Source organism: Hippocampus comes, unplaced genomic scaffold (assembly GCF_001891065.2).
Source record: "Hippocampus comes isolate QL1 unplaced genomic scaffold, H_comes_QL1_v1.1 scaffold29, whole genome shotgun sequence".
Taxonomy (NCBI): domain Eukaryota; kingdom Metazoa; phylum Chordata; class Actinopteri; order Syngnathiformes; family Syngnathidae; genus Hippocampus; species Hippocampus comes.
In genome coordinates, this window is record NW_017805820.1 from 1,447,150 (window position 1) to 1,462,370 (window position 15,221).

The following is a 15,221-nucleotide window of genomic DNA, read 5'->3' on the forward strand; positions in this document are numbered from 1 at the left end:
TCATGGGAGGCAGGTCCAAAGATGAATGTCAGAGATGTGCAACGCTCTGCATCTTAAGAATGTTGATGTGAAGTGTTGTGTAATGACGGGAAGCTCAGAAGCATAAAAGAGCAAGAGTGGAGCTAAAAGGCGGTAGCTGAATCTTGAAATCAGTGCTATTGTTGCGTGCGTGCGTGTGTGCGCGCGCGTGGGCGACGTGCGTCCCAATTTTATCCAATCTAAAAATGGATGTTGATTGTGTTTGTGTGGAAGATATTTCCAAGTTTTTTGTTTTGCAGGCCCCCTGAGATAGCCTTGGCCAGCCCCTGGCCCCCCGAGGACAAAATTCGAGCTCTGCCACTGCTCCCTGGCTCTGAAATTTTCCATCAGGGTTGCCTTGGTGCAAAAGAGATGGGCAGGAATGGGGATTAGAGTTGATCCATGCAAATTAAAAGCTTGTGAAGGAAACCCTGCAGGGCTGCGTGAGCAGGATCCCCAATGCAGGATTTTTAAGTACGCGTGAAGTGTGTGTGTGCGCTTTACATTGCTCATTAAAAACATCCCTTCCTCAGTTTTTTTTTGGTTGCCTTTTATTCATCTTAACAATTAAAGTGATGCTGATGAAAGAGCTTTGTTTTTTTTGGTGTGCCTTTTTTCCTAGAAGTCTCCCATGGCAAAATCCGAAGTAATCTCCGATCAAAATATATCCCCAAGGCAAATGTTTTAAACTGCAGGATTACCCGAAACGCACTGCAAACATCACGACTGCAACTGAGGTTTGTCTTTACAATGTGTCCTGAGTGACAGACGGGAGGTTTATTTTGTAAGAGATTTGCATCTGCTTGCAGTACGCACGCCCACTTGATGTGTGAGAGGCGTGAGAGCGCATGACTTGACTCTCATTTGCATGACAACTGCAATGTAAAGAGCAGGAAACGCGGCTCCTTCAAACCCCTGCGTACTCACTGTCGACAACGTACCGAGGACACAAACGCCCGTGTGTGTGTAGACGGATCCTCGCGCTTCCTGGAACATCCTTTAACTTCATTACAACGCTCCCATTAGATACTCATTTCGAATCATATTGCTCTACAATCCAATCATGCTGCATTAATGAATCTATTAGTGCCAACAGTGTGCACGTGATGTGTTTTGACCTGAGCTGTAGTATTTCCTTGTTTGTGCGGAGAGGGTGTGAATGACGCAATCATTTCAGCGTCACAAAGCTTTATTCGCAAGCCTCTCTCAAGGCCATGTCACAGAATAAGGATCCAGGGATCTCGAGGAAGAGGTAGCGCTCTCTGAGGCTTTGCAAAGAGCAGCTTCAAGCAGGGAAACTTAAAGTCCAGAATCTCAAGACGGGGTAAATGTTCGGTTTTGAATTATGAAGCAATGTCTGTGCCAGACCAAAGCTACAGAAAGAAGAAATAAGAGCTGATGGCTTGAATCTTCGATGAGCTACCTTGGCAAGCGGAATGAAGTCATTCTCTTTGTGCTAATAAATGCTTCATTGGGTTTTGGCCTGATCTTGGAATGGAGAATCCAGCTCACCCCTGACGCTGGTGAGGATACAGAAAATGAATGGATGGAAAATAGGGGATCGGAATGTTCAGCCTGTCTATTCTGGTTCCATCCTTTTTATCACTCCCCTTTGCACAAACTCATCCCTGTACACAGTGGTGCACCCCCGCACCCCCTCACACACACAACACACAAAATGCTTTCATGCTCTGCACAAGATTGGAAACTTGAAATTTAAATATGCTCGAACAGTAAACATTCCCCTGACCTGTTTGACTTCTGACTTTTGTGAACTCGCACTATTTGCCTTCTTCTTTCAGCTGCAAAAACAATCTAATGGCATTTTGTTCATTTGTGTGTGTCTATGTGACAGTACTGATGTTTTGGTAATTTTTCAACCTTTCGCGGTAAGTAAATGGGAAAATGTGTTTTGTGTGTTTTCAGGCAGCAGATGGTTTGTCTACATCAAGAACATTTGCCTGCACAGAGGCACAGTGTCATGTTTTGACAACCGCTGGCCTGACATGTCAATGGAAACATGTCATCAAAGCAGTAAAAAAAAAAAAAAAAATGCTTCCAATTAGAGGACTTCCTGATGAGGTTTACAAAGACAAACAACATGTGCAATATTTCCCATCACTGTAAGTCACATTGCTTGTGTAAAAGCTTTTGAGTGTGGCCAAACCTTGACGATAAAGTTTCAAGAACTGAAAACACGTGTTCTGTTTGAATGAGTCAACTTTGTAGCGTTGTGTGATGTCTCCACTTGTGAATTGTTCTGTTTTTCTGAGACTTGCTGGCCGTGTGCGTTGGAGTACAAAAAGACAGCTTTTTTTGAAGGTTCAAAGAAGCTCTTGTAGAATTCCACCAAATCCAAGTAGCATCTAACTTCTCAGGATTTATTGGTCCAACTGCTGCCAGAAGACCAATTAAGAGCACAGGCAGTTTTCAGTATCATGATTATCAGTAATCGTTTTTTTCTTTTCTTGTAGCTCCAGCCAGGTGGTACTAAACAGCCATGACAGCGATGCGTTCACCATTTTGTTCACCTTTGTCGCAATGAGTTACATATCAGCTTCGATGCTCACTAACATATTTCCCTCTGTGCTCGATCACTGTTACTCCAGCCAGAAAAAGCTAAAGGGTTTATCCCGTACATGCTCACCAAACTGAGGCTACAGTATCTCCTCTTTCCTAAGTGAATGTTTTCCTCACTGCGGTGTTGCATTCGCTCCCACCGGGCATTCGTTTGGTCAAAGCAAATCAATGAGGCACAGTGATGGATAGCCATTTAATAATGGATCAGTGTGTATCGATGTTCGTGGAGGGAAGGCGTTTGTACGTCTCCATGCACTTATGAGAACTGGAACAGAAACTGCACAAGAGAAGGCAGTATATTTTTTTTACGTTGGTAATTATGTGCAATAGCTTTAAAAATTAAAAAGTGGGATTGCCTTTAAAATGTCAAGCTCTTGATCAATTAAGAGGCAAGTCCCAAGGCTTTTGTTTTTGTATCCATTTCAATTCAGTATATCTTTTGGAAAAAAATAAAATACCGTAGCATTTCAAGGGAAATTCAACACTCTGCTGTTTACAATCAAAACTACACTCATCATGACAACCTCGACACGAGTCAAGACGCCAACGAGTAGCTCCCCATCAATTATTTGCCCAGTTTCATTTTTCGTCAACTGCAGGACTCCAATTGTGTAAAGGATGTGTTAAAGAGGTGTTAAGAATATACTGGATCATCTTTCAATTCAGGTCTGGAGGGATCAAGTTAGCGTGACTGTGTGTGTGTGTGTGTGTGTGTGTGTGTGTGTGTGTGTGTGTGGGAAATTCAACACTCTGCTGTTTACTTGCAATTAAAACTACACTCATCATGACAACCTCGACACGAGTCAAGACACCAACGAGTAGCTCCCCAACAATTATTCGCCCGGTTTCATTTTTCGTCTACCGCAGGACTCCAATTGTGTAAAGGATGTGTTAAAGAGGTGTTAAGAATATACTGGATCATCTTTCAATTCAGGTCTGGAGGGATCAAGTTAGCGTGACTGTGTGTGTGTGTGTGTGTGTGTGTGTGTGTGTGTGTGTGTGTGTCAGCTTGTCTACGGGCTCCTGCAAGTAGAGATGAGAAAACGAGGCTTCAAATTTGCTTCATGAACTAGTTGTATGTTTTGACGCCTCTACATGGCACTGTTGGTTTAAATAAAGTTGTTTAAGAAATGACAAGTCAGTGTGCTTTCAGCCCAATGTTGAACAGAGAACGGCATCTCGAGGAGTCAAAAAAATACGACTGGTTCATGAAGCAAATTTGAAGCTTCATTTTCCCATCCTCCCTGCAACACGACTAAGGCAAAGTTGCCTGCTGACCTCCTCCATGGAAACCCAATTTCCCCCCTGTGTCCTTCGTGTGACATGAAGGGGAACTCTTGTTTTGGCTCTGCCGTCATCATCATTACCATCCTCAATATGGATCGTGCCTCCATGAGATCAAGTGTCAGGACAAATATGGATGTATGCACGCATCTGTAAAGACGAATCGATGCTGTGCTGCTGTGATCATTGACATGTTTTTCTCACTAATCAACCGTTTGAATATGCAGCAGTGACTTTGATTAGGGTGAGGGTGAAGTGAACCTGATGCAGGTTCAGACTGTCGGTCAAATGAGAAATCACCCACCTTCCCTCTTGCATGTCCTCTTCTTCCTGTCATTTACAATTGCCCGTTGGATGAATTTATTCATCCTCCCTCAGGTCCACGTCACTCGTAAGATTTCCATCTGAAACATCACATACCTCCATCTACACCTACTGGGCAACATCAAACTTCTCCATTGTGGGACAACTAAAGATTTTATTATCTTATCATGTCAGAATCAAATAATGTGACCATTTGTCACCCCAATTGGTAATAATGGGATTATTTTAATTAATGGATAAAAGTATAGTGAAATCTGGCCATGATCTATTTTTGACTGAGAGTTTTGGATTATAAACTAGGCGTGTATACTATATGTGGGATGTAGATTGGGTCAAGGTTGTGCTTTGGAGGGTTGAGGTCACACCAAAACACATGCGCATGCGTCAACCAAGCGACAAAGCATACAACATATTTATTTATTATTCTCAAATATTTCCCTTTTTTCCGCCTAATCCTCAAAGTATTTGATTCTTGTGTGACTCTCCATTTTTGCCCTTTCCCACCCTATCCCTCCATCCTGTCTTTGTGATGCATCCTTCTGCTTCTGCCGGCAGCACTGGATTACCTCGGTGCACACGCGCACACATAAGCGCACACGCACGTGGTCCCTGTCACACACTCATAATTTTTTCTTTTGCATTAGTGCAGCTGGCTGGATGTAGATGTCCCAGTTTCAGATGGAAAAACAGTCCATGGTTTGTATCAAGCTGTGCATGTGTTTGTCTTAAGGGGGCTCGCATTGCACATGGATTGGAGCAAATGTCACTTCTTGCTTTTTCACCTTTTCATCTCATTTTTTTTTTTGTTTTTTTTCAAAATTTCACGATAGGCTTCATTTTTGCAACAATCAGCATAGATCTGATGTGACTTGCTCCAAAGCTTTGTAGCTTGGCGATATGGATTCTGGTAGATTCAGAGATGTGCAACAATTTTCTGGGTATTGAGCCTAAAATGTTTGGTAAAACGTTTGTGGTCATGTCTTAGATGTCAAGTCCACCTGACTAAGGCCATTTTCGCTGGAACTTAACTACTAAAAATGTCAGAGTGAAGCACTGAGCTCCATCTCAGTGAAGGTTGTGGGTTTACCGAATACAAAAAAAAAAAAAAAAAAAAGAAGAAACTGGACACATTTAAGTCAGTATAATTTACTTTTGATTGAACTGTAGAGAACTTTTTCCATTCATACAAATTACAGCTCTAGTGAAATGGAAATTTTGTGAACATGTGGCTCTATTTCCACTAATATCATTGCAGTGTGCGTGTTTTGATTATGCCAAATGTGGCGTGACATTCTAATCGCCGCACGCCGCAATTTTTCAGAAGCACAAGAAACAAATGGTGATGGCTGATCGCACCCACATGCACATAAACATTCAGGAAGAGTCGGCCTGAATAATGAAGCCGAGCTACATATTGGATGATTTTCCTTCTAATTGTGTTATGTTGGGAAACTCGTATTACATTACAAGGATACCGGCCAGGGCTTCAGTGTTACACACGAGCCCGCTGATATGGCTGCAGTGCATTAAATGGAACTGGGCCACAGTTAATCGAGTAAACAGGATGGGGAAACACCTGTTTGACTAAAAATAGCTCCACTAGTTAGTATATGTATTGGTTTGGCTTCATATTGAACAGCAGCTACACAGGCAAAGGAATGTTGAATTGAGTTTCCTTAAAATACTGAATTTTATCCTGAGTGAGGTGATTATTGTCCATTACGTCATTGTAATGACATATGACGTACAAAGGTCACATCGAGAGATGTAAAATGTGGTATGATTCAGTGAGATTCTTAATATTATTAATATTAGTATTAATTTTGTTCTTATTGCTTGTTCACTTAGACTTGAGGCAACCACGACCAAATTGTAATCAGCTACTGAGGGAAACACAGAAATCCGCCGGTGCTGACAATCATAACACGTTCAATATTTATGATTACGAATCTTTCTGTGTGTGTGGTCACCGAGGTCGGCCGATCCATTGACTCTGGGACTGTAAAATGAACTGGAACAACAACCAATATGGAAACCGGCTGTTGCCGGATCCAAATAGAGGTCTTCTTTTCAACGATGTTGTTGTATCAGTGATCACTGTTACGACGATAAGTGAACATTCATAAACTGTCAGAGAGCACACAATGTGCTCCTACTACGCTTGGATGGAATGTTTCCCCCTCTCCAATGAACTCTTGTCATCATATAGAAAAAAAAAAAAAAAAAAGATTGCTGTGGTCTGATAAGCCTTGTAAACCCGAGGCTACTAAATATGCTCGCTTTCAAATGTGACTCCAGCCTGACCTCAGTGCAAGATTTAAAATGGCCAAGAGGCAAAGTAATTCAGGCCAGCTGGAGGCATTGACTGCGTGTGTGTTTTCAACCTCTATTTCTATTTCTTTCAGGGCAGTAAAAGGGAGTGCATTTACATACAAAGCCACTCATACTCATGTATAAATAGAAACAATTATCTGTCTGCAGACATGGATGATTTCCGGGCATATGCCTGTAATCGCCATTTCAGTACAGCCTTTGACTTGAAAGAGTGTCTGAACATGGAAGCAGAAAAGGGTCGAGAAGTAGACTTTCCCCTTTTTGAGTGTTGGGAGATTTCAGGGCCATCATCCTGGACCTTAATGATTGCAGTAGCTGCAAACCCAAGGAAATGATACAGTGAAGCCCCCACGTATTAGGGGACACGTTCCACAACTACCAGGAATCTCCAGAGACTTTGACTAAGCGAGCTTTCGCAGTGGCTAAAAGTGTTTTGTTTTGTTTTTTCTTTGGCTCTTTAGTGCGTGATGCCACCCCAGAAGGCAGTGATGCTGCAAAGAGGGGATCTGCGTTTGAACCGTGCAGCCAGAAATGGAAGTTATTATTTTTGTTACAAACGCCAATTCCATTAGGGACACCGCCCACATCTGGGGCTTATCTCAGACGGTGATGAGTTTGCCGACAAGAGGCAATTGCACCAGCTGGATAGGCAGCAAATGGCCATTGATGCTGCTCGTGTCAGCAAAGAGCAGGAAACATAATTCAAATCTGCTTGTGTAAAACTGGAGTATAAGCGATGAAAATGTGATCGGAGTCTGCTTTTTCGCAATGACATTGTGCTAAGGTTCGAATTTATTTCAGCTGGACCCATGAATCCATGGTGCTGATGTCCACTACCGTTCCATGAGGGGAAGACTGGAGGAACCTCCATTGCTTCTTCAAAGATACCTCACATGTCATGAAGTTGAAATATTAAAATATTATGTCATTTCTTGAACGTGGCAGCGCATATTGTATTCAATGCCATGAATAATTAAAAACGTTCTGAAGGCGTTCAAGCAGGCACAAATCCTTAATGAAGTGCCTGGTGTGTGCTAGTCAGTAAGAAAAGGTCCATGTTGACATTCTTAGAAGAGCATATTTGCAACGGCTAAGTTATATTTCAAAGAGCATACCATATAGCATCGAGCAGATTTAAAATGGTTCCGTTAACAGGGCACCAAATTGCCGGAGGCTGTGAATTTCAGTGCGTACATTTGTTTGTCTGTATTGGCAAGCGGTCCTTGGGAACACTGTAACTGGTCAAATGTGACAATATTATTCTCTGAATGTCAGAAAAATGAGTCAAAGTGAACGGGGTCTGCGTTGTATGTCATCTTTGTCTCACAGGTGCTTCGGCTTTCGTTTGGAAGCTTTCCCAGTAGGCGGGGTCTTCCTCTGTCAGAGGTGAGGCTGAAGCGATGAGGTCAGGGAACGTCAGCAGTGTGAAAGCGGTGGGTGGAGGAAGTGATGAGGGAGGGTTCTGAAAGGGAACAAGACAAATGATGTGCATGACACGATGACCGCTCGCACAATATAATGCGGCAAAGGTTACAATTTGGCAACAGCTGACTGCTCATCCAAAATAACTTAAAAATAAGACAGAGGCAAAACACAATACTTACTGTCGAGTGTCCCAATGCGACAGCAACATGATGATCAGCGTCAAGTAAACTCTCCTGCGTCACACATCATAAAAATGGTGTCATAACATGAAGGCAATTTATGAACATTGTCTGTCTGTCTATCGAAACAACTAATCTAATGCCGACTTATGGTCAGCGCTCAATCTCACATGTACCTATACCTTTCTGAAAATGACCTTGACAGTTAGCAGCCAGTCTGAAATGGGTGTGAGCACTGCCATTCCAAAATAATTTACTGGTCAGAGGTTGCAGGTCTAAAAGCAAGAGAATTTTTGTAATGGGAGTATGGCACAGTGATAACGAAAAAAAAAAAAATTAAAAAATCAAGGTTGAAAAAAGGTACACTCCACCATTATCAATGTGAGTGAGTTGCTACTCCCTTATGAGAAAACTTTGACACTGGAACTGCATTAAGCATCGGGTACCTCTTGGGGGTAAGTACGTGACGAGAGAGACGCGCTTGCTCACTTTAGACTGCTGGTAACCTTTAGCGGTCACATGCTAATTCTTTTGCCGGTGTGCATGTCGGCGAGGAGGAGAGAGAGAGTAGGGCAAAAGATAACACCAGACTGAGGGCAACACCGGAGGAGGACAGCAAAGGGAGGAGAGGGAAGATGGCGAGAATGGAAAAGAGTATGAGGAGACGGATTTAAAAAAAAAAAAAAAAAAAAAAGAGGAAAATCGAAACTGACGTTTCCTCTGCCTTGATGGAGCACCCCTTGGACCTCGCTCTCAATCACAGCAGTGTGAGACCACCTGGGATTCGCAGAGCGGATGCTTCCATTAGGAAATCCACTGAGGGGCAGGTGTTGGCATTGACCTGCCTTTACACTCATTCATTCCAGGCATTATACCGTGTGTAATTGGTTGCTCCTCCGCCGTGTTTGTAACAATCAGATTTTATCCAGGACCTTTTTAAGTGCTTGTAAATACTGTTCGAGGTCTAAACTGATACAAACGACAAATACCTTTTGTAAACAGATGGCACTCTTACGCAACATGTTCTTATTAAGATGTAGTGGGAAACCAAGCACGGCGATACAATTGACTAGCACGTCTGCCTCTCAGACCTGTGGATTTTGAATGTTTACTTGCGTGGGTTTTCCCCACGTACACGGGCATCCTCCCACGAGTAGACCAGGAAGTGCAACACGGACATGGTGCTCGTTACAAGCCACACACGCAAAAAACTACGGACAATGCACAATTGGCGGCTCTGTAGTTATGACCTTCCACAAGCAAACATTTGAATAAACTGTCAGCTTCACATCCAGATATGAAACATGACAGTTCCCTAGTTTTTTTCATGCCTCTGCACAGGGGACATGTGCAGCCGCAGGGATTTTGTGCTCCATTTTTTTTTTGTTATAATAAGAAAACAGTTCAAAAGTTAGTATGTCTAAAAAGTCATCTTCATCTGGGTCTTACTCAACACAATAGCTCTTATACATATTCTCACTTGAAACAGCCAGCTCTCCTCGGCCTCTTCATCCAGATGCATTCTGGTCTGGCAGAGAACACGGGCCTGTGTGAGAGCTTCAGAGGACAGATGAAACTCCAATCTTTGGAGATTGAAACCCAGTCCTGTGCCGATGGCCTTGAGGAAACTCTCCTTCAGGGCCTTGAGAAGGACAAAAAAAAAAATCCCAGTCAGCTAAAGGAAAGTTGTAGTAAGATGATTGCTAATTTTGTACATTCCATCACTTGGACATCGCTACTTGCATGCTCGCGAAAAACAAGCACTGATAAATCCAGCAGATGGTACATTTAATTTCTCGTTGAGGGACTAAAAACTTTAACATATATTGATGGTGACAATGATTAACAATGTCATTATGCACATCAACAGATGGTAATCAATGAAAATGCACAAGATAAACAGTGTATATTGATTATTTCTGTACATATGGATCTGTGTGTGTGACTAAGGGAAAGGGAAAGAAGGATTATCAATAGGATGCTTCTTTCTCACAAACGCATACACCTAAAAGTCCCTGTAGGACATAGCAGCGATCCAATGTGACGACAAGGTTGTACGGTCGCCTGGTTACCCAGTGGCGGTAGAACATAGCGAGCTGATGCTGCTCGGAGTCAGCTGACTTGATGACGCGCCACTCGTACGGCGTGAATTGACGAGTCATGACGCGGAAGAACTCGGGCACTGTGTTGCTACCTGAAGAGAGGTAGAGATGGAGGGAAAAATGAGATGGAACCAAAAACGACAAAAATGAATTGAGATGACGGTTGTATCAGATGTGAAGAGGTAGACAAACATCATTACTGTACTCTAGCGCCATCTCGTGCATGCAAAGATTTTCCCAGCATTTTTTTTTCCTCGATAGTAAAACAGTGACACCTAGTAGTCAAATTTGAAAACATGCGCAATGTACTAACATTGCACACGACTCTAACTACAGTATGTTTTAGAAATATCATGCGTTGTAATGCGTGCAGAGTTCTGGAAGGTGTTTCGAGCAGACGTCACATTATAAGCACTGGTCCAAATTTGACTGCTGGGTTCATCACTTGCCTGGCATGACTGTCTTCATGATGTCAACCCCAACTTGAACGCCTTTCTCAGCAGCAAGCACCGCATAGTCCCCCTGGTGAGAGATGTTAAAGCTCCAGGTCTGAGGTTCCGCTCCCGAATCTGGGCTGACCTGGACAAATCCACATTGAACATCGATGCCGTCCCTAAGTACGCCTGCCTCTCATGACTATAACAGAGGCCCATGTATTAAGGAGAAGGTGTGTTAGAGGCACGTGTACTACATTCCTGCCAAACGAATGATGACATCCGTCCCATAAGTAGTGTTAAAGTAATCGTCACGAACTTGAAGTGGTGCAGCTAGGTAAGGCTTCCCTCTCGGAGATCGTTTCAGGCGGATATGTGCCCAGGGAATGTTCATCCTCTCGCACACGAATCTCCTAAGCAGCAACCTGCCAGCCTGACACATGAACGCGTTTATTAGACAACCGAATCTCAGTGAAAATTTGTGAAAGGCCACTTTGTTCAGCACAGCTCACCATTGCTGATTTGGCATCTTTCGCGAAAACAAACTTTCCTATTCTGTCTTTCTCCTCCGGCTGAACGCAGCGAGCAGCAAGCAGCCAGTCAGCCCTGGCAGGAGTCCACGACCCGCAGCGAAAAGCCCACCGAATAGAACCCATTCGGTCGTCAGCCTCTGACATATTGGCTCCTTGACCACGAGTTATGAACGTCAGAAGTTGTCACCTTGCTAACGTTAGCATTGCGCGTTCGAGAGAGATACTTGTGCTTTCTGTGAGTAAAAATTTAGATATCGCCGATGTCTCTTAGCGGAGCAAAGCGTCGCGCTTTTCAATGGTATTGTAACGTAAAGTACGGTAGTGGGCGATTTGTTTACATTTTATCTACGGACTCCACGCGTTCCCGGAAGAGCACGGCGAGAAATTGTGACGTCATAAGAGACGCTCGGCCGATTGACCAATTAGAGACACCAAAACTGGGCACCATTAAAGATGCTTTCAGTTGCTAGTTAAAAAAACTCGGATATTTTAAGATCCGTTAAAAATTGATACCAACTGGCGTACTGTAAGAGAAAAGAAAATAATTACAGTACAATAATCCAAAGGATCATTTCTGGCACACTAATAAGAGTAAGTAAGGTGGTATCTGAGTTATCAGTCAGATATAATCGTAGTAGTTAGGTGATCAATGTCTGCATTTAATGGATAGCCGTCCACTTAGCTTGCTGCATAGGTAGTCTCCAGCATGAATTAGAGTTTTTAGAAATGAGACGATGCGCAGACAGACTTTTTCATGGAAATTAGACGATGAAGTATTTTGTTGTCTCGCGCATGTTTCTTTTCAGCACGTTGTGTTTGATGTATTATATTTTAATAAAAAAAAACAAGCATTCAAGATCTGTTTTTTCCTTTTGGAAACTCATTACAGAACAGAGATAAGAAAATATACATTAAGAAACAAAGCATGACTTATTAAGCCAAACCTTTCCGAAATGAAGGCTCTATGAATCAGATAAGACATTTCGGCTGTTAGAGCAGGGAAAAAATATCAACATTATAATCTATCAAGGGTTTTAAAGGGCATTTGGTCACCCCATTTGGCAAGATCGACGTGCAAGCAATATTTTAAGGGACTGAGAATTATATATATATTTTTACAAGATAACATTGTATGAATGTAGTCTTCAAAGTAATCGTCAAAGTCACCTGTTTTAAATGGCAATGCTGAGGTCACGAAACATTAGATTTCAGATTTCATCAGCAAAAGATGCATGGCTGCACGAGAAAAGGAAAAGGTGTATCCATGATCTTGCTGCTGTGGACTGTAAATTTCCCCATTGTGGGACAAATAAAGGAGATCTTATCTTATCTTACCTTATGATAAACTTTATTTAGCTACTTGGTATCAACCAGCAGATGGCACTAGTAACTAAGACTCATCTGTTCTGAAGACCAATGACTGCAGAAAAAAAAGTCCTGAAGAACAGCAATTTTTTTGACCTTGACCTTTTTGAAGACTGTAAGCAAGTTCCATCATGCAACAACTTGATCATTATTCAGAAAATGCTAAATCGTAATAAAGGTGACGAGTAATTTGTGATTTGAATGTGTCCACACATATGAATGGGGACGTCTTCCTTCAGTGACCAACCCGGGGTGAACCCCGCCTCTTGTTCCAAGTTAGCTGGGACATGCTGCACCTCATCCTATTCAAATGAGGAAACAAGCAGTAAAGAAAATTGATATATGCATGTCTGCAGCTCCGTCACAAAGTTTTGTGGGAAGGTTTATCCTCATCCTGCAGTTAGTAATATATGCCTGTCATTCTTCTTTTGTTATTGGTTGTCTTTTCACGAGGGTCCCGGGCGCGGTCGAGCCCAGCTGTCTTCAGGAAGTAGAGGCTGTTACCCAGAACTGGTAGACGAAAAGCCACTCACACTTACAGTCACACCTTGGCACAATTTAGGGTATTCAATTCACCTACCATGTTTTTGCCATGTGGGAGGAAACTGGAGTATACCCAGGCCTGAGGAGAACATGAAAACTCCCCACAGTAAAGTAAAGAATTGAACCCTCGACCTCTGTACTGTGAGGCCGACGTGCTAACCAGTCATTGTGAAAGACAAAAAAAAAAACAATTACTGGTAAAAATAAAATAAAATCTCCCTCTGTCTACACTCACACACGCACACAAGTACAAACATATACACTTACACACACATTGTGTTTACTTTTTGCCCCACTTTGAATTGCTTCTTTTCATGGTGCTTCAAAAGGCGTTAGTTTTACAGGGAATCTGGTACAAAGGAATCTGCTGTTTCAAGTGTCAATCTACTGAGTTCAGCATCACCCATTCTGTGCTGTGTGAACGTGTCCCTGCAGGCTGACTGTAGTGCAGCAGATAAATAAACACACAGAGAGATGTTCAGCTGTAATGTTTACTATAAAAAAAAAAAGTAAAAGCAAAAACTAAAGAACTGCCATGCTGACATGTCAGCCCAGCAGATACCTTTTTTGTGGTTTAAGCCTGAAATGAATTTGTTAATTGATCTAGTATCAATATATAGAACATCTATTGTAAAATTCTCTTTCTCACATACATACAGTACAATTTCAGCCTGAAAATATCTGCAGCCCCGTTCATTACGTGTAAACACCATCGTTTTTTTAGAATCACTTCCATCTGTGCCTGACTGAATTCTGCTCACATGTATTTCATACAGGATTGCTACACTGTGACATACTGTACAAGTTAAAGAAGCGAACGCCAGTCGTTCAGTGAATTACTAAATGTGGATAATCGGGAGGCATCAGAGCAAAAGGGGAGAAGGAACTTGAATTGCCCTTAAAAGATCAATTTACTTGTATGCTCTTAATTAGTGCTCATGGAGTTACTCGTCACTGTTCAAAAGTGTTGTGTGTGGGGGGAATTGGGGATAGAGGAGTTGTGTCACAGTGATGCAAGAAGAGGGCCAGCAAAAGTTGAAATATAGAATGGAGGACATTTGCAGAGAGTTCAGTATACTGTATGGCGTCACCCAATGTGACCTTGCGTGTGCATTCGGAAATCTTTTGGGTGTATGCTCCTAACTATCATATTCTATAGCGATGTGCATAAGAATCGATAAGAATTGATTATTAAGATATTTTGTCAGATTGTGTGGAAATTGGCGATTGATGCGAAATGGACTGCAGTCTTTCAGGCTCTCAGCTGTTTTAAGAAGTGCAACAATGGCTACGGGAAGTTGGCAACTCCTCCACCGAGCATTGTTATTCTCGTGGACACCGGCGTCAAATCATGGAATCAAGAGGTCAGAACAGTGAATGAGAGAGTGCTCACATCCATTGAAATTCCGTGAAATGCCAATGCCCAAGTATTTGCTAACAGTCCCGCTTCCAGCAAAGATACCAAAAAGCCTTGTGATCCTGTGAATGGTGTCCGTATGGCCCAGGTTTCTGTCCAGAAACACCAAAATCACGATGGCATACAGTAAACCTTTATTTGCCCGACGTGAGAGAGAAACTCAAATGTTAATTCATGACAAAATAAATGTGACCCATTTTTATTTTTCAGATTTGTCACACTATTATTTCAATGAGCACAAGTGGTGTCATGTGAATTTATGAAATCAAAGTTAATACACATCAGCGGGTAAACATGGGCCAATGCAAATTTAGGTCAAAACACCCACAGCCAATAAATCCTTCAGGGTGAGCTTGTCTTGGCATCAGGTTTACACCTGACCTCACTCTGAGGCAACATTAGATGAACACAAATGCTACATGCCCCAAACGCTACACACTCGTCACGTCGTTCATTCTCTCCGTGCTCTCACTGTTGAAACGTTTTGAGTTTCCATTTTTCACAAGGAAACCCATTATGCTGTGCCCGGGCAATCAACGACCCTGTGTTTCTGTATCTGTATGTTTGTGTGTGCATCTTTGTGTGTATGTGCCAAATGGGCTTTCAGTGTTGGGTGGTACACACAAAGACTGTGGCATTTCAATATTGTCAAGTTATCAAAAAAAAAAAAAAAGGCCACAAAA

The 15,221-nt window shown here is 42.4% G+C and overlaps 1 protein-coding gene across 2 annotated transcripts; it reads right to left on the reverse strand.

The window, feature by feature from the left end:
• Positions 1-5,336: 5,336 nt before the first annotated feature.
• On the reverse strand, positions 5,337-11,615 carry aasdhppt (aminoadipate-semialdehyde dehydrogenase-phosphopantetheinyl transferase). 2 transcript variants are annotated; one of them, XM_019885871.1, is made up of 7 exons: positions 11,193-11,614; positions 11,000-11,113; positions 10,696-10,825; positions 10,217-10,338; positions 9,625-9,786; positions 8,145-8,198; positions 5,337-8,002 (listed from the first exon to the last, which is right to left on the reverse strand). In XM_019885871.1, the coding sequence occupies exons 1-7, from the start codon at positions 11,355-11,357 to the stop codon at positions 7,853-7,855; spliced, it is 897 nt and encodes a 298-aa protein (XP_019741430.1). In that variant the 5' UTR covers positions 11,358-11,614; the 3' UTR covers positions 5,337-7,852. The 2 variants fall into 2 exon arrangements, with proteins under 2 accessions (XP_019741430.1, XP_019741431.1); XM_019885872.1 differs by lacking the exon at positions 8,145-8,198 and having other exon boundaries at positions 11,193-11,615.
• Between the last annotated feature and the right edge of the window lie 3,606 nt (positions 11,616-15,221).